This window comes from Rhineura floridana, chromosome 11, assembly GCF_030035675.1.
Source record: "Rhineura floridana isolate rRhiFlo1 chromosome 11, rRhiFlo1.hap2, whole genome shotgun sequence".
NCBI lineage: Eukaryota > Metazoa > Chordata > Lepidosauria > Squamata > Rhineuridae > Rhineura > Rhineura floridana.
Genome location: NC_084490.1, coordinates 59,087,817 through 59,107,965, shown reverse-complemented (window position 1 = coordinate 59,107,965; position 20,149 = coordinate 59,087,817). Strand labels below are relative to the sequence as shown.

At 43.1% G+C, this 20,149-nt stretch overlaps 1 protein-coding gene across 3 annotated transcripts; it reads right to left on the bottom strand.

Moving 5' to 3' along the window:
- Window positions 1-13: 13 nt before the first annotated feature.
- Window positions 14-8,285, bottom strand: LOC133366569 (E3 ubiquitin-protein ligase RNF113A-like). Of its 3 annotated transcripts, none has more exons than XM_061589802.1 (10): window positions 8,070-8,285; window positions 7,467-7,543; window positions 7,274-7,378; window positions 6,624-6,731; window positions 5,406-5,515; window positions 4,629-4,735; window positions 4,394-4,483; window positions 2,068-2,161; window positions 1,593-1,699; window positions 14-296 (listed from the first exon to the last, which is right to left on the bottom strand). In XM_061589802.1, exons 1-10 carry the CDS (start codon window positions 8,167-8,169, stop codon window positions 226-228), a joined length of 969 nt encoding a protein of 322 aa, XP_061445786.1. In that variant the 5' UTR covers window positions 8,170-8,285; the 3' UTR covers window positions 14-225. The 3 variants fall into 3 exon arrangements, with proteins under 3 accessions (XP_061445786.1, XP_061445788.1, XP_061445787.1); XM_061589804.1 differs by lacking the exon at window positions 8,070-8,285 and adding an exon at window positions 7,840-8,045; XM_061589803.1 differs by lacking the exon at window positions 8,070-8,285 and adding an exon at window positions 7,724-7,810.
- Between the last annotated feature and the right edge of the window lie 11,864 nt (window positions 8,286-20,149).

Here is a 20,149-nt window from a genome sequence, read left to right as displayed (position 1 = left end):
AATGCTAGCCCACTTTGAAACATAAATTGTTTTGTTTAATACAAAGTGGCAGGGAATGTATGTACAGAAGCAAGCTGGTCCCCATCACACAACTAGTCTCATTTTACCTGGAAGTATAATGCATGATGAGCCAACTCATTTGCCTATAATTAATTTATTCAGCTATAGAACTAGCTTTCTGAAAGCAGGGAGCAGGGAGCAAGAGAGAATGATGACAAAGTAGTGTCACTCTGGTTCTTCTATTTCATCTGGGGTTCCCTCTTCAGGCTTGTGTTTTTCCAGCTTTGTAATCAGCTCTGAAAAACAAAAGACCAAACAGGAGTGAAGATTCATTACATGACAAACCTTCATAAGTTAACAAAGAAAAAAGTAAAAAAATCTTTATATTCTGTGTATGAACACTAGATAAAGAATCCCTACCCACAAAATGATAAATTAACGGGCCTTTGCAGATGGGAGAGGCTCAACTACCTAGATTGCTTCAAACACAATAGGCAAGTTTTCCCCAGGCCTGGAGGCCTTGTTTCAATACTCCCCTTCTTTTAGTTAGTTAAAAATGTTTACATTTATATTTAACTGAAAAAGTAGCATGGATAAAATTTACAAGTAAGGGCTTCCAGTTTCTCTCCACTCCCTTTAGGTTAAAGTGTCTGTTGGAAAATACTACTGCTGCAATTGGGGGGGGTTGTTAAGGTACAAATTATTATTTATTAATGAGTTTGTTATATATTTATTAGTTTCTTCTAAAGGGAAGAACATATTATGAAATCCTACCTTGAGATAACATTCCCCTTTGAAGAGAACAGAGAAGTGGGTACGTAGCTAAAACCAATGCATGCATCACCCCACTTGCAGCACTGGTTTGTCTCACCTAAGACAGCCTCTGTTTTGTCACAGGACAGTTTCTACCTGACCTTCCCAGTTTTGTCAACAAAGATTTCTTCTGGCTCAGGACAGATTTTAAGATCATATAAATGTGAGAGAAGCGATAGTAATCTTGAAAAATGTATGACTTGAGTTGCAATAAGAGGGTGCTTAAAGGGATAATTAACAGCAGTAGTAGAGAACAACCAGGTCTTGGATCTAATTAAGACCACCAGACCTCTGAATTTGGCTTGTGAAGCTGTTTTGGGCAAACCACACCCTTTCTTGTATCTGACGTCAGACACAGGAAAGCTCAACTTGTGGCTGCAAAGGAAGACTTGGGAGTGCACTCTTAAATGTGCTTTGGATTCTTCCTTTGCAGCCATAATTCAGCACTGCTTTAATATGATGCCTTTTTATGTCACCCTGCATGACAACAGAGAAAGGATCCAATCCATTATTTTTAGATGGTGGTGTCAGTGCATCATAATTACTTTCAGTAACAATGACATGTTACTCCCTGAAATACACGCTCTCATTCAAGGCATCATACTTATCCATTACAACTGCAGAGTTATTTTTGGCAGTGCTGTTACCTCAAGCTTTTGAATGGCCTCTAGCCATCCAATCTGGAATTCGGACAAGAGAAAGCAGCTATAGCATGGTCAGTACAACATACCTTTCTACCCTACCCCCCACATCAAGGAATCTAGCGCAAACCAGAGTACCTTTGGCTGGGTTGAAGACACCATTTGTTTGCTTGTCACATACATAACATCGCTGAGACTTGCGATAATGTTGCAGAGCGCAGCTCTCACAGAAGTAATGTTTACACCTGAAAACGCATAAAGCAGGATAGCTGGCTCCAGTAGATTTCTAGGAGAGGACTAGCACAAGCAGGATGTGTTATCTTAAAGATTATTTACCCCATGTTTTTGATCAAATGATCCCCATGTTCTGTGACCTTCCAATTATATACTGGGAAAAGCATTCAACGCTGCTTTTGGCCAGCTGAGGCCAGCAGAGTTTTTAGGAAGTCAGCCTTGTGCTTCAATATTAAGTAGTGTGTTTTTCTGCACTTTTATCGCAGAATAATGGCAGCTCAGTTGAGATCCTAACTGCATCATTTTGCCACTTTTTTAAAAAAAACGTAGCTCAGGTTTAAACAAAAGAAGAAGAGCCTGGGGCCTCCAGCCACCTTACTTGGTCACCACAGGGTTCTTGAAGGAGCTTCTGCAGATGAAACACTTGAAGGGCAGTTCTTCGTCATCGCTGCTTACCTCATAATTTTCATCATCTGCTCAAAAGAAGAAATATTTGCTTATTTCTGCTGCTAACTATAATAGGATGCGACTTCGGCCCACCCTGTGTGGGAAGCTGTGCTTGCTAAGAATAGGCACAACCTTCAACATCTAGGCACTCCTGAAGTAACCAGAACATAGGATGAAAATATTAGGTTTAATGAGCTCATTAAACTGCCCACTCAAACCATCTGCTCCTGCTCTCCTCCTTCCCACCCACCCTCTGCTATTAACACACAGAGAAGGGGGTGCGCCATTGCTCTAGCAGTGTCGCTAGGCAGAAGCATGGATCCCAATATAGCACAGGTTAGTGTGAAAACACAATCTTGCTGAATATTTCCCAAGTATTTATGACACTGAATACCAAACAGATGAAGCCATACAAAGATCTAAGTGGAGGTAGCCCATGGTTCTGTACAAAGAGAAGGTAGCTCAGTGGCCCAAAGAAAAACATTCCACCAGGTCATGGGCCCTCTGAACAGAGCCCAAACAGCATGACAGCCATGACTGAGTACCGACAAGTAACAGGACTGCTGCACGGAAAGGAAGCCAGCTGTACTGCAAACATTTACCAGCCAAACGATCTTAAACAACTGCTACCAATTCAAAAAGCCTGTTTTAATCTGTTAGATCTGAACTGTGAAAGAAAAAAAATAGCCCTACTCTGCATGGATGCTTTTCCTCACATTCTCACATTTATTTTTTGTATTTAGTCTCTCACACGTTAGCAGTCTGAAGCATTAGAAAAGGTAATTTAGACTTGGGCATTAACTTGACATTATCTCAGCCCACCCCTTTGTTTTAAGTCTGAAATCTCTTGCTAACTTTGATTAGCAAAGAATTGGTCCCAGACACTCTTAAACACTCCTTCAAAGTGACTTGTCCATCTTTCTCATCTCAGCACTTTAAGAACTTATGCTAGATCAAAAGAGAAGCCCCAAAGCCTGCCTGAGCCTAATTTTTATGTTAATTCTTATACGCCACCTTTCGATAAGAACACTCCCAGGGCAGCTTACAACATAAAAATAATACATGATAGTAACAAGTTTAAGAAACATAAAACAGCAGATAGAAATGGCCAGCAACAACATGATGGCACTTTTAAGCATTTTAAGCCTGTGAAAATTAAAAAGGTTTGCAAATATAGCAAAGGTAGCACCAGGTAAACCTTGAAGAGAGAATTCCACAAATGGGGCACCAACACCAAAGCTGCCCTGTTCTTAGTCACCACCTGCCTCCCTCTGATGGCAGGGCACACAAGACAAGAGCCTCAAATGATCTTGGTGCATGGGTAGGCCTCTATTGATGCAGGCATTCCTTCAAGTACCTTTGTCCCAAGCTATACGGATCTTAAGCATTACAAACCCTTAAGCTGTGCTTGGAAACAGACTAGCAACCAATGAAGGTGTTTCAGAATAGAAGAAATAGGTTCTCACTTACTGGTCCAAGTCAAAAACCTTGCAGCTGAATTGTGAATTAGCTGAAGGTTCCAAACAGCATTAAAAAGTGGTCTCATATACAATACATTGTAGTAGCTGAACCTTAAGATTACTAGGCATGTCTCTGTCCCGGAGAGGCTCTAGTTGGCGCATAAGTCTTAGTTGGTGGAAGGCACCCTAGGCAACAGAGCTTGCCTCCAGGGACAAAGTTCCAGTGACAAAGCTGGATCTAGGAGAACCCCCAAATTACACACCATTCTTTAGGAGCACAACCCCATTCAGAACAGGTTGAACTTCACTTTCCTGGCTAGATGAACCACCTACCAAAAGGTACCACCACCTTGACTGGATTGGCCTTCACTTTATTGGCTCTCATTTAGTTCATCAGCGATCCAGGCACCAGGTTTCAACACTTCCACTGCTTCACCTGACTCGTATGTAAAAGAGAAATAGAGTTGGATGTCATCTGCATTACTGATGACACCCTCAGTTTTTCTGTTCATTTGTTTATGTCAGAGAAGAGCAGTGAAGGAACACTCGCCATGGCATCCTTGGCAAGCACTATTGTGGAATAATGCTTGAGAGGAAGATGGAGAAGTATGGTAATACTGCCCTGTCAAGCTTTCTATGTCCCTTGCTGTAATTGTGGCTTTTTGCACCTGAATGATGGTGCCAGAATTGTGCCGTAGACTGCCTCCCAGGAGGGAAGAAAAATCAGAGGGGGTGAGTGCTTTAAGGTGCTGCTTGTTCCTAAACAACTGCAGGCAAGAGAAAAGGGATTGATCCTACCATTAACTCCGTAGCGTCCCTCATCCAATTCTCGTTCAATCTGCCAGCCGTGCTTGTAGTCCGATCGGTCATGGAGGAATTTACAGCTGTCTATAGGCAAAGCAAACCAATGTAAGTATGAGTGTTCATCTGTGATTTCCCTCCTGCTGCCTCTACATTTATGGAGATACACAACCTTAAGCAAGTATTCCTTTGATGGGGAACAGGTAATAGAGTATATAGAAGAGCTATTCACCTCCAAAGCCACAAAACCCAGTTTCCTTGTAATCTTTGCAGATGTCAGGTTGGTAGTCCCACCGCACAGTGGCCCTGAGATGCTCTGGAGCTCGTATGGGTCCCTTCCTGAAATGAGGAATAAAGGCTTAAAACCGCTGTCAGTGTCCTAGACACAAGGAGGGAATAAGGTGTGATAAAGCAGCAAGGAGAGGGTCAAGTGGTAGTTGGATGGGGGATTGTGAGACTACTGTGGTATAAGAGAAGTTATTGTAAAGCAGTAAGATCTGAAGAACAGAATAGTTCGATAGAAAAAAAGGAAGGTAGCTTTACATGGTATTTCAAAACACCTGTTTTTCTTCAACACTGGCTGAAATTGGTTGCCCTCCTTTTTTTTTCTCTCTGAAATTTTCAGGAAATCTCTTTTAATCATCCTGCTGTACCATCATTTGAAATGGTGGCATGTTCAAATTTAAAACACTGCAACCATATCCGGTTTCTTCTTAGAACAAGGAGAACATTCAGTGACACATAGAGATATGTGTGTTGACTATATCTCACCACAATACTGCAAATCTATTAAGAATAACTACACAGTGTAAACTAAGAATTTCTCAATAACATTAGCCACTTAGAAACAGGAACAGCAATTATCTGGGGAAAAAATGCAGTGTTAGGCAAGTGGATAAATAAACCTGACTAGCACACTTTTCTGCGGCATAAAATTCATACAGAGCCACCCTGCTGCAAAATGCTTTTCATCTAAGATCAGCACCATCTTTTCCCTGCCTTGCCTTACCTTACCATGCCTGAGGAGGCATTTCCCATGGATGTATCCTTTGGCTTCACATACTTTTGGTAGTTATTGATCCCACGGTAAATCTTATCATCTTCCTTTCCTTGAAGTTCCTGAACAGAAACAGGGAGGACAAAAAAACTCATCAGCAAGACAGCTTGGTTGACACCATGTCAGCCTCTTGCTCGCATGTGACCATCTTACTTCTTACACATAGTGGCCATGAAACAGCCCTAAGAGTGTTTAAGAATGTCAAACACTGGTGAGAGGACAGAACAACAGAGATGAGGTCAGACAGTAGCAGGAAGCATAACCAAGAACAGTACTGAAGGTAAAAATAAGGATGCAGTGTACCTGAGAAGTTAAATCTGTGAAGGAAATATGGACAGGATGGATACTATACAAGTGACTAGAAAGATGATCAGAGCATCAGTCTTTTTGAGAAAAATAAGAAAGGGGTGCAAAACAATAAAAAAAGACCAGTAAGACTCTCTATTCTTATAGAGAAACTTAAATTGGTACAAAGAGCTGCAGCCAGAGTGTTAACCGGGGCTGGTTACAGGGACCATACAACTCCCCTGTTACAACAGCTCCACTGGCTGCCAATTTGTTTCCGGTCACAATTCAAAGTGCTGGTTTTGACCTACAAAGCCCTATACGGCTCAGGTCCAGGCTATTTGACAGATTGTATCTCCCTATATGAATCTGTCCGGGATTTGAGATCTTCAGGTGAGGCCCTTCTTGTGCTCCCCACACCTTCGCAAGTACATATGACGCGGACAAGTGATAGGGCCTTTTTGGTGGCCACCCCTAGGCTGTGGAACTCCCTTCCGAGTGAGGTGCGATTAGTTCCTTCCTTGCCGTCTTTCCGGCGACAAGTAAAGACTGTTTTATTTCAACGGGCATTTGGGATAGAGAACGACCAGGATTAAGTGTCATAGGATTGGTGACTATAGTATATGATTTTATTATTTTAAATTGTCAGCTGTTTTTAACGTATGTTTTATGGTTTTAATTTTTCTCATAGTTTAATTCTATTTTTAATTGTATATTTCTGTATGTTTTCATGGTGTTTTTTTTAGTTATAAGCCGCTCTGAGTCCTATTGGAAAAAGGGTGGGGTAGAAATAAAGTTTATTATTATTCTTATTATTCTTATTCTAGAGCTGTATGAAAACCTGTAGTAAAGGAAGAAACAGAAGCTAGCTTGTTAGATATTCACCTTCTGTATTTGCTGGCTACGTTCAAAAATGGCTTGTGCATCTTTCTCTTTCTCAGTGTCCAGCTCATATATAGCTGTTGCTCCCATGTCCTCTGGACCTACAGGTTTCTGAAATACAAGAACTATTAGTAGGGCAGAAAAGGAAAGAGAGAATACTAAGCTTGCATTAGACTACTAGAATGATTATTATAGTGATTTGTCCAAACACCTGTGTGTTCTCTCTAATGCAGGGTGGGCAGAGTTACGGGACCTACCTTGCTTTTTTACTAGAAACCCAAGTGCCGCTTTACCAAGCCGAGTAGTGGCTAGGGGGTGGAGCAACTGCTGCTGCACCTTCTGAGCCAGTCACTGGGATAACCAGCATATGCAAGAACATATCAACACCTGGGTTACTACACAAAACTATAGAACTAGTCAGCAGAAATATACAAAGGCCATCACTTAATACTCATACTTTAATAGGTAAGAAATGTGAAAGCTGAGAGAGAAGCTATCGTCACAAGACCATCCATGGCAGATATTTTTAACTATTTGCAATTTAATTTGCTATTGTTCAATTGCTGGGAGACAGAAACCCGTGCCAATCAACTACAAATCACCTAATATGTACCAACTTGGTTGTCCCTGCTTAAAAAGTTTAGAACTCCTACCGCAGATCTTGTAGACTTGTACGAAACTCCAACTCCTTTAGACTTGCCCTCATCATCACTACTGCTTGACCCATACGAGGTATTGTCCTTCACACTTTTTTTGGTCTGGAAAGAAACAGTGCAAGTTAACTGAGAAACATTCAAGAGAGCACATATTCATGTATATTTGGGAAAACTGATCACTATGCATCACCTTCTGAATCATGGGGTTTGAAACTTCCTTGCGTCTCTCCTTCCTGACCACAGTGCTGCCTTCATCACTGCTGCTCCCTAAGCGGATGGAAATACAACCATTATCAAACGAGTAAAACAGATTAACAGCAGCAGGCTGTAGTTCCCCCTACAGGCCCCAAGCCCCTTGTTTTGGCTATCGTCCTCCCATCCAGCTACACTAAATTTATGTTCACATGATCAAAAACAAGCAGCTTTATGCGGGAGGCAATGCCTTACTTTTGAACTGTTTCCGCACGATAGGTTCAGGAGTAGAACACTAACTTTCCTTCCTATAGCAAACAGTATCTTGCTCTTCTATGCAGAGATAGAAAACTCCTTCACTCTCACATTACCATGGGGAATAACAGCGGTGTCCACAGCGATTGGGCGGCCAGGTGAAAACGAGGTACCACTGCTGAACTCCCTATAACCATTAAAGGCGCAATAGTCCTGTCCTCTCACAAAAGAGAGCGGGGCCACGGCAACTGGCTGAGCCCTTCTCACCACCTGAGGCTTCCTCGTCCCGCTCCAAGATAACTCGCACCCGTTGCCCTGCGTGACAGCGACTGGTTGAGGCTCTCACCGGGTTCCTGGTCGCTGCCTGGCCTCTTGCGCTGACCCCTCCCGGGCGCGGGGCGACGCTTCTTGAAAACGAAGCTACAAACAGGCTGAGAATCCGCCATTGCGCTCGGGGTCGTGACGGAAACGGAATAATCGCCTTCTGACACCCTCTCCACGACTGACAGCTGCCATTGGCTAAGGTCCTCTGTGGACGTACAGTAGCGACGCTCTATCGCTTGTCATCTCTATCGTGGAATTCCTTGCGTAACATACAAGTGTAACAATTAGACTCTCACGCAGTAAGGGCTTCCGGACTCAGTTTGGGCGCTTTCTTCCCGCCTTCCTCTGGGCGGAAGTGACAGTCCCTCAGGGAAATAGGAGTTCAGCCTAGGTTCGATCGGATAACAGCACGTTCCTCCGCCCCCCAAAAAAGATTAGATAGCAGCGAAGACATGAGTTCTTTCCTTATCATTCAAGTCTTATTTCGTGTGTAGAAATACTTAGAAATGTAAGTCGTTGTAAAGTTTTGAAACGTTTAAAAGCGCAATGCATCTGCTGCCAGTCAATGCAGCAAAAGCTTTCGGGGTGCAGCAGAATGGTGGGCTTCGGTGGGATGAGACAGGGTTGAGGGGTGTGTTTTTTACGAGGAGGCTGAGGGAAGCGAAGAGATGACTAAATCCAAATCAGCCTCACCTCAGCAACCTCTATAATCTGTCCTAGTGACAATAGATTGCATTGTAAGGGGTGCCATATCCTCCACTAAGTCTCAGCCATCGCCCACCCCCAATCTGCCCTGTGAGCTCTGGGAGAAGGCAAAAGTGGAGAAGCTCAGACCAGAATTGCTCATGCTAACAGCTCCTGGAAGGACCACCTGGCATCTTGAGAGAGAATACTGTTCTGTATTTTATAACATTTGCTTCTTTTCGTGTTTTAAATCTGGGCAAGCTGTGTTGGGTACCTTGGTAGATATATACTTGCCATAAATAAACTAAATGTGGTAGTAATTGATTGTTTTGGCATTGGGAGCAGCGTTTCTAATTTTACTAAATCAGATTTTAAATATTTTTAAAACATTTTAAAAATCCAGATTTTTCATGAAAAAAGAACATGAACTCCTATCTTGGATGCTAGTTGGGAGCAGGGAGATATGTTGCTAGTGCTACAGCAAGTTCTGGTCTTGTAAAAAAAAAGAAACTATTATATAGAACCAGTTTCAAGAGAACTTTTTTTCTGCAGTGGGGCAGAAGTGAGAGTTGTCCATAGAAATCAGTGGAGAAATGTGGGATTTTAGACCCAACTGTGATTGGACACCAGCGTATCCCCCTTCTCCATCCTAAAATAAATCCCTTTTGGGGAAGGTGGTGGAGCTGGTGGTGGCAGCGCAACTACAAGGGTTCGTAAATGACACTGATTAACTGGACCCACTTCAATCTGAATTCAGGTCTGGTTTTGGGATTGAATAGGCCTTGATCGCCCTGTATCAGGAGAGAGACAGGGGCAGTGTAACTGTACTGTAACTCAATTACTTGGTGGCTTTTTATATCATTGACCATGATATCCTCCTGCACTGTACTACAGTGGTTCCTGTGTGGTTGAGTCCAGAGAGTAGCACTGAGGGAGTGTCTTTAACTCCCTGGCATCTGTGCTATGGGATTCCACAGGGCACTATTTTGTCTCCAGTGCTATTTTCTATATGAAGCCATTGGAAGCAGTCATTAGGAGTTGTGGTGCATGGTGCCATCAGTGCTTTGATGGCATAATCAGGAGAGTCTGTGCAAGCTCTAGACCAGTGTCTTAATGCAATAATGGATGATGGATAAGGACGGAGGCTCAGTGGGTAGGTGGTTTCTGTATCCAGAAGATGATATCATCATCATTAAAATTTATTATCTGCCTTTCAACCCAAAGGTCCCGGGGTGGTTTACAACAGTTTTAAAATACATCATTAAAAACAATTAAAAACAGCCTAAAATCACAAAAAAAGAGTGAGCCCTAAAAATATATATCTCATGTGCCAAAGGCTAGGGTAAAAGGTGCATCTTCAGCATTCACTGAAAACTATACAGTAAAGCTTCCAGACACACCTAAGTGTGGAGGGAGTTCCACAAATTAGGGGCTACCACAGAAAATTCCCTTTCCCGGGCCACCTCCCCGCCAGAATTTCTGAAGGTGGTGGAACTACCAAAAGGGCCACCTCACCTGAAAGGGTCTATTGGGAAGGAGGCAGTGTTTCAGATATTTGGGACCTAAGTCACTTTTAAACACTAACATGAGGACCTTGAATTGGGCCTGGAAACAAATTGGCAACCAGTGCAGCTGTTTTAAAACAGGTTGTATGCATTCTGAAGGAAAGCCCAGCAAGTAATCTGGCTACTGCATTTTGGACAAATTGAAGTTTCCAAATAGTCTTCAAGGGCAGCCCCACATAGAGCACATTGCAATAATCTAATCTGGAAGTTATCAGAGCATGGGGTACTGTGGCCCAGTCATCTCTGTCCAAAAGGGGCTGAAGCTGGTGAACCAGTTGGAGCTGGAAAAAGGCACTCATAGTTGTTGAGGTCACCTGAGCCTCCAGTTACAATGTTAGATCCAGGAGTATCCCCAAGCTATGGACCTGCTCCTTTCAGGGGAGGTGCAACCCTCTCCAGAACAGGACGTTTTCCCACCTTCTGGACCCATAACACCTCTGTCTTTTCAGGATTCAGCCTCAATTTATTGGCTCACATCCAGCCCATCACCTTCTCCAAGCACCAGTCCAACACCTCAATTGCCTCTCCTGATTCAAATGGAATCAAGAGATAGAGATGGGTATCATATGCATAGTGATGGTACCTCACTCCATATCTCCTGATGACAGCTCCCAACAGCTTCATGTAGATGTTAAACAGCACAGGGAACAAAATGGAACCCTACAGAATGCCACAGGACAGTTCCCATGGTGCCAAACAATAGTGTCCCATAACTACTTTTTGGAAGTGGCTCTGGAGGTCTGAGCAGAACCACTGAAGCACAAGTGTTCCCAACCCCCACCTCCTTGAGACACTCCAGAAAGATACCATGGTCAACTGTAGCAAAAGCTGTGAGAGATTAAGGAGAATGAGCAGGGTTGCATTCCCCCGTCTCTCCTGACAGATGTCAACAACCAGGGGAACCAAGACAATTTCAGTGCCATGGCCAGGCTTGAAGCCAGACTGGAACGTATCCAAGTGATAGTCCAGTTGCCTGTTGCACTCCCTCTAAGGAGCAGGTACATAGCTTGGGGGTACTCTTGGATACAACTTTGTCATTCGAGGCCCAAGTGACCTCGATAGCTAGGAGGACCTTTTACTAGCATTGTCTGCTACGCCAGTAAATGGTCATATCTGGACTGGAATAACTTGGCCGCTGTAGTCTATTCATTGGTAACCTCAAGACTGGATTACTGTAATGTGCTGTATGTGGGGTGGCCCTTAGGCCTGGTCCAGAAGCTCCAGCTGACGTAGAATGCAGCAGCTGGACTGCTGATGGGGGCAGACAGCTGACAGCATGTGACACCTCTGCTAAAACATCTCCATGGACTGCCCATATCCTACCACATCAGATTCAAGGCTCTTTTGTTGATACACAAAGAGCACAATCCAATTTACTTTTCCACTGGGCTGGGGGCAGTTGGATGCCATGGAGCCCCGGATGCGCCAACAGGCTCCCAGCTCCACCAGCAGCAGCCCTCTGCCAAGGGTGATGCGGCACCACTGGGGGTCCACCAGGGACAGAGGGCTGGCAAAAGCCGACGGAAGCCCTGAAAACAGGGTGTGCTGGGGGCAAAGCTGGGGGGGGGACTTGTGCTAGATCCTCCTCGTGTTTGGAGCCCTCCCCCAGGTCCCGAGCCACCTGGAAACTGCAGGCCAAAAGGCTGGTGCAGTAAAAACATTACCATGGAGGCCTACGGAAAGCGCTTACTGCCCCAGAGGCCTGTTTGTGGGAGCTGGTGCTTTCCGGCTGGTGGCTTCCAATGGAGCTGGCATTCAACCGGGCCGGCAGCTCCCAAGTGGGGGGAGGATCCTGCGAGGCTTTCCGTTGGCTCCAGCTCCCCAGCATTTGGATCGTTCTGAAAGCCCTCAATAACTTGGGCCCAGGATACCTTAAGAACTGCCTGAACCCCTTATATTCCAGCTTGATCACTGAAATCATCGCAAGGAGTCCTTTAGTTGCCCCCTGTGTTATAGAGGCCTGACTGGCTCAACTCTTGCAGCAGAGATTCAGCAGGCATTTTCGCTTTTGACTTTCAGGCTTCTCTTGAAGATTTTTTTTTTCTGCTGACAGGCCTATGTCTTTTGACTAGCCAGTTTTTTAAATGATTGTTTTGTGTTGCTTTCACATGTTTTTATGTTGTTGAACACAGCCCTAATGTTTTGCAAGAAGGCAGTAAATAAATAAATGCAGCAAAAAAGAGGGTTCTAGCTTTTTCATTTCATGTGAAATATGTAGTTTGCTTTAAGGGCATTTTTAAAAGGTTTTTAAACATTTAAAAGCACAATGTGGCTGTATGCAGGTAAATGGAGCGTAAGGCTGCTGAATGCTAGATTGAGACTGGGAATGCTCTGAATCCACTTTTTGAGTCAGCCTCCTGGCTACAAGCTTACTTCTCATAATAGATTTGCTTCAGAAATAAAAGATGAAGAAAAATGTATAATTTCTTGTTTGGGCAGACATGGGAGGTGCATGCACATTTCCCCCTTTCTATTATCTCCCATCCCACCCAGTACTACAAGAGAATAAATGCCTCTGCATTACTACGAACAGATACAACTCCTTTAGTGAACTCTTTGCAACCTTTGAAAAGCATGTGAACAAATACCAGTAATATGAAAAAGCAGGTATGAAGCTGTTCCTACTAAACATTCTTTAGCATTCATCCTCGGGTTTTGTACAAGAGTGCTTGATGGATCTGCCTTTAAAAGTAAGATTGCAGGCAGTGCTCCTGTCAGAGCAGAACGTGAGGTGAAGTCAAGGGCCCCACTCCACAGAATGAGCATGAGGGTTCCCAAACGCAGCAGGCCTGCCTAACCACATTTTGAATTAAATAAGTGAAGAAATGTACAAATGCCGGGACGGGGGGAGGCAGAAGACCATTAAGTCGAAATTACCTAACTACACCACTATTTGCAGAGAAAGAGCAAATATATCCTACAAAGAAAAGGAAGAACAGGGATTAGTGGAGGCATTTTAAATTTGCATTTTCTACTTCTCTCCCACCTCACCAGCTCAGATAAACTGTTTCTATAGCAACATACATTCCCATATTTAACCATATATGTAATCAACTTTTTCTAGCACACTTACAAGTCCTGAGTAGAATTTGTATAGTATAAGAATATAAGAAGAGCTTGCTGGATCAGGCCAGTGGCCCATCTAGTCTAGAATCCTGTTCACACAGTGGTTAACCAGATGCCCAAGGGAAGCCTGCATGCAAGACTTGGAGTGCAAAGAGAACTATCTCCTCTTGTGGTTTGCAGAAGCATACTTCCTCCTATGGAGACAGAGTATAGCCATCATGGCTGGTAGCCATTCATAGCCTTATCCTCCATGAATTTGTCTAATCCTCTTTTAAAACCATCCAAGTTGGTGGCCATCACTACCTCTTGTGGGAGTGAATTCCACAGTTTAACTATGCACTGTGTGAAGAAGTACTCTTTTTTGTTTGTCCTGAATCTTCCAACATTCAGCTTCACTGGATTTGCACGAGTTCTAGTGTAGTTAGAGAGGGAGATAATTTTTTCTCTATCCACTTCTCCATGCCATGCATAATTTTATACTGTTCTGTCATGTCATCTCTTACTTGCCTTTTCTGTAACCCTAAAAGCCCCAAATGCTGCAACCTTTCCTCATAGGGGTATCGCTCCATCCCCTAGAGATCATGTTGGCTGCTCTTTTCTGAACCTTTTCCAACTCTACAGTATCTCTTTTCAGGTGAGGCAACGAGAACTGTACACAATATTTAACATGCAGCCATACTAGAGATTTATATAACGGCATTATAATATTAAATATTTCCTTGCTTCCACACTACCCATTATTCTGGAATTGTTATTCTTTGCTCCCTCATTTATGAGAAAAACCTGATGATGTCATTGCCAACTGTGATGCGTCCTTCCCTGGCTCTCCCTGTCAGGTTCCTACCTGCGCGTGGTTACTGCCTGTCTCTAGGCACCACCAGGGACTCCACCAGCAAAGTCCTTTGGAGTAATTTTTATTTTTGCTCCATCTCTGTCCTTTCTTGTTTCATCAGAATGAAACTTCTCTCTTTCAAATTTTAACTTTTCTACTTGTAATTCGGCATCCACTGCTCGTTGCTTCTCCCTCTCCTCAAACCCCAATCTCATTCTCTCAGCTTCCATCTTCAATCTCTCAGCTTCCAACTCCCTCTGCTTGTCTTTTTCCTCAGCCTCCCATCTTAACTTCTCTCTCAAGTACTCTATATAAGCGGGATTGCTTAAATATCCTTCTGGGGTCTCTTTGACAGGTTGTTTTTGCTGGACAGTAGCAAATCCTATAAGTGCTATCCTCAATTCATCTACCCCTTTACCCTCGTGAGGTAAATTGAATGTTATGCACTTCTCCAACAGCTCCTCTCTTTTCATTTTTATGTATTCAGCCATGGTGTTTGAATTCACTCACTCTTTGCCACACACTCTTTGCCAGTCACTCTCACAAGTAATCTTGTTTTGTTATTTCTGCTTGCCACACCACTGTATCTGGATTCTCTGTTGTTCGTATCTGGATTCTTTGTTGTTCGTATCCCACCGCTACTGACACCACATGTCTTTGGGACTCTCTTTGGTTCGTATCCCACCGCTACTGCCACCACATGTGATGCGTCCTTCCCTGGCTCTCCCTGTCAGGTGCTACCTGCGCGTGGTTACTGCCTGTCTCTAGGCACCACCAGGGACTCCACCAGTCCGGACCGCACTCTCTTATGGTTTACCTATCCGCTCTAGCACAGATCTCAACAGATCCCCCTGCTAGGCAACCACCAGTAACGTCCCAATACTAGTATTCCCAGAGACTCTGAATACTGGTATTGTTATTCTCTTCACCGCTGCCACCATTTGTTACAGTTCCCCTTCAGCCTTGGTCATTACCTTACCCTCCCTTCTGGTCTGTGAAACCCCAGCCAAGGATCAGGCCTTTGGTAAACCAAATTAAGTATTTATTACAGATAACAAAGCTAACAAGATTAACAAGATTTCTTCTTAAGGCACATAAGCATATGGTTTTACTCAATACTAATCCGAACTCCACCTCCCTCCTGGTAAACAACTCTCTAAACCCCACCAAGCAATCCACTCTTTCTCTTCTCCCCCGTGATTCCACTCTCACTCCTCTTTTTATACATTCAGCCATTTTAAACACTCAGCCAATCATCTCGCATTCTACTGCCCATTCACTCCCCCTCCTCTTTCACTCCACTTACCATGTATCTTCTAAAACAACAACACTTACCATATATACATTAATATAGGAACATCACACCAACCCATTGCATTCCTCTTTGTGTGTGTGTTGTCCTCTCATTGCCTGATTGGTTAGTTGGTTGTGAAACAGCAGCATTTTGCTGTAAAGAATAAAATGATGATAAGAAGTCAGTAACTAAGCTTCCCCTTTCTCTTGGGAACAGGAATAATTTAAGGGCAATTAAAAGTTGTCCATCACTAATACTCAATAGGAATCAACAGAAAGGGCAAGAATCTGAAGTGTTAGGGGACCTTTGCTGAATTAAGCTGCAATCCAATACACACTCACCTGGGAGAAAGTCCCATTAAACCCAATGGAACTTACTTCTGAGTGGACATGTATTGGATTGTAGCCTAAGTCTTATTTTTTAGTAAATAGCCAGTGTGACATAGTGATTAGAGTGTTGGACTACGACCTGGAAGACCAGGGCTCAAATCTCCACACAGCCATGAAGCTCACTGCGTGACCTTGGGCCAGACACTGCCTCTCAGCTTCAGAGGAAGGCAATGGCAAACCACCTCTGAATGCTGCTTACCATGAAAACCGTATTCATAGGGTCACCATAAGTCAGAATCAACTTGAAGGTCGTCCATTTCCATTTTCCATAGAAGACCAAAGTGATGGGCACTGTTGGGAGAAAATAATGCTGTATTAAATGCTGTGTAGAACCACCTTTTAATTCTGCTTCCAGCCGATTGTGGAAAAGCAGTTTCTCAGCAGGGCATAAAGGGCTCTAGTATTAAGTAACTGTTGACCTCCATGATGGTGACAACAAGTGAGAAACCATAGAGACAGAAGGGAAATTGTGAGGCTGGCAATGTATGAGAGTTCCTGCTGATGGCCATAGAAGTGAACCTGCTAAGAAAGGGTCAGTTTACTGAAGTTTATTCTGTTTTACTTGTACTTAAAAGAAAAAAGATATTCCAGCAGTAAATGGAGAGAATTAGCTATTCTCCATTCACACAAAGTTTTCAAATAATTTGCAATCCATAAAGGAACTGAGCCATCTAGCCTCACGTGTGTCTCAGCTTCCCTGAACTATCAGGGAACCTATCAGATAACTGAGTTTGTCATTTGAGACCCTTCTTCTAGTGTCCCCAGCATCTCCACTTGTTTAATGTTCATTGTCGTTTATATTTCATGTATCCTCCTTGCTCTATTTGTTTTGTTTTTTTGTTTCCGAAGACCTTAAGGGACTCCCCAACTGAGAATCTGAAGATGTCTTTTACACTCGCTCTCTCCAAAAGAGCAAGTTTTAGCCCTCAAGGCACTTTGTAAAAACTTGAGCAGGTTTTATTGTTTCAAGAAAAGGCTTTAAGGGGGTAGGGGGGGTGTGACTTGGACATCTGTCCGCTGTACTCTAATACAGCCTCCCTCTCCTCAAATCCATATGAATTCTGTCACAGCCTCTCAAATGCTAGACTCCAAATCAGTCAGATTGCGGAGTATTTGAGGGCAGAATTCATGAGTCTTGTAAAAGAAGATAGAATACTTTGCCTTTGGGGGGGAGTTTGTTCAGTGCAGCAAAATGTAGAAACAGCTGTATGAATCAGAGCCCCTGTTTTCCCTAAATAGCGCAGCATGTTCCCATTAAAGTGTCAAAAGTGTTTGCTATTTACAAACCAAGAACCTTATTAATATAGCAAATGGTTTGCTGGAAACCATCTGGTACCCCTGATGTTTTCCTTCTCAGCTACTTCCTATATTAATAGTGTTCATTGTCTACGTGTACTTTAACTTTCTTTCCAATTACCTGCAAAAAACCTAGATGAGGTGTTTAATACACAGTTTGGGTTATGATACAATTTGCTGATCTTCTGTCCAGTGATTATTTTCCAAAGCCAGAAGTGCTAGGGCTCAAACCTACCCTTGTGTGTGAGAGAAGCAGACTGGGAGGTGGAGAGAGTGTTCTACACATTCTTGGAGACATGTACTCAATCCAGCAAGGGAGATCAGCAAGTACAGAAGGCGGCTTTCACAAGTGCAGCTAGTGTGGATAAAACATGAATCAGGGCTGTAGTTGTCCAGGGTCTCGGGGGGATCTTAGAGCCCATACTTTTTTGGGAGGGAGCCAGGTCCCAGCAGGGTCACTATGTCTCCAGCATTCTATGAGCCAATCAGCCTAAAAGGGGAGTATGTTAGCCACAGAGTCATCTAACTTGCTTCCTTGTTGTTTGCTGCTGATTGGAGCCAGTCAGAGTGAATGGAGTTCCTGTTAGTTCCTACATCTAAAAGCCTAGTTGTGGAAAGAGAGAGAATTCTGTGATTGCAGAAAAAGAGACAGTGAATCCTGATGATAGCATCCTAGCTACATCATCAAGCAGTTTGGTGGCAACAAGAGATAAAAATGTAGACACTGAGTTCAGTAATTCAAGCAACATCTCTGAAAATGAGAAAGGACAGTCAAATAGTGACAGTGATAGAGAAGTAGGAAGCAGGAAGCAGTATTCAAGCCTGGACAGATTACTTTATAAATGTAGAAGGTTGTATCATCTTAGATGTAGCTGTGAGGGGGCATGGCTGTGACTATTTGTTATGAAGGAGCCATGCATTTCTGAATTTGCCACTACACTACTGGATATAATCCAAACTACAGTGGTTCATCCACTCCTCACTGAATTTGCCATGTGCATCTCTAAAGCTATAGAGAAAACAAAACACTCTACCAAGTGATGGAAGCAGAAAGTGCGGAGAAAACGTTGCATCTGAACTCAGCGTGCTGCACTCATTTGCATGATGGACAGAGTTTTACTCTAGGTTTTACTGTCAGTGTTATAATAAGGTAAAGAACAGAAGGGTGCTTAGGCCACTTGTGCCTTCTTGTCAGCCAGCTACTCTTGGTAGGGGTGCTGCTGGATGCTGGATCACATCGAACTGTAGTAGCCTCTGGAGAATGGGTCACAGTGTGAACATGAGAGAACATTGAACAGCTGAACCATTTCCCTATGGGATACTTGAAATAGGGAACTGCTAAACTCTGTGAGCTTATGCTGAATCACCACTAACAGAAATTATACTGAGGATGCTTAGAGTTTATCCTAGTACTTCAGTCCTGGCTTAGAAGTTCCTACTGGATTGGGGCTGCAGAGCCATGGAAGACTGTGCATTGCCACCTGCTTTCTGGAGTTCCTTATTGCAATGCAACACTCTCAACTTCTGCATCTAGAATAACCCCACTCATTGGCTGCATCCCTGAACTGACTGAGTGAGGCCACAGGACAGAGAATTCCATTGGCATAGCTGGATATTGAGATAAGGTGGGACATGTTGGACTAAAAGATATTTTTGTAATTTCCCTCATGTTGCTAATCCTTTGTTAATTCACAGTTGTTTTGTTAGCTGAATAAATACCATTGCTTGTACATATCTTAGGAATGTGTGTGTTGAGCGAAGACTGCTGTTCAGACTTTCAAATCAAGAGTCCCTGGTTTCCTGGGTGAGAGCTTGAGTCAGAACTTTATATAAGAGAAGAATATCCTCTAAACACTGAACCTAGCCCTGGGTGCCAAGTCAAGTGTTGCACATCCTTTGATGCACATTCCCATTTGAGGCTACTGGTTATAATCCATGTCTGTAGCTGGATTGGGGCTACTGCCTTCACTGTATAATTCAGAGAACAGACATTTTTAGTTAAAATGAGTGCCCAGTGGCCATTTTACTGCTATTATCTGCAGGCGCTTATGTTTCCTATTCTTGATATTCCCATACATATGGCTGTGAACTGCCATAGTGTGTCAGATTGCTTGCCCATGTCTTCCATAGGCCTGCTACCTGAGACCCCTTTAATTCCAGATAAGGAATGTTGAACCTGGGATCTGATGCATGCAACCCCCCTCCCCTTTCACTTACCTGTGTAGGATACTTTGTCCCTGCATCCCACTTGCAGGAGTGAAGTGGAGGTTCCTGGTGAGTGTTTATATATGGAGTCTCAAAGGTTCTGATAAGACAAGTGTGAGCAATAGATACCTTTCTGCAATTCGTTGTACTCCTTGATTGTCTGTGCAAAGTACTCTGTTGTCAAAGCTTTTCATCACCAAAGTCTGCACTTCTGTGCTTCTAGGGCCCATCCATACCTAATCTCAAAATCCACGTTTTCCATATTCAGTTGATGGCCTCAAGATCCTTACCATGTCCTGTTTGTGGTTGGACTTCTTTGTTAAAATCTGTTTTTCAAGCATCCATACATGTGGGTTTTTGGGGGGGTCTAATTTGCTTTGCATTTTGTCATGCCCCTAAATCCACCCATTTATGGTGATTGGTCCATAACAGTAGTTTGCTTTTCATGTTTTTCCAAAAGATTGCAAAAACGTATATTTTTAAAAAATAATAATATGCATGCACAGGTTTATATTTAAACAGAAATTCTTTCAACTGCAGAAGGTGTGAATTATTATTTTTTATTAACAAACTTTATTGAAACTTTTTAAAAATTAAAATACCCTTGTCTGGGCTGTTACATATAACATAGTACAAACTACTTAAAAATTACTAATACAGAGGTGCATTCCGTGTTTTCAATGAATTGCTTGCTTAATATCACAAAACAGCTTTTAAATGGAAATATTAATTGAACATTCAATTTTACATTTGATCACAAAATAGTTTTTT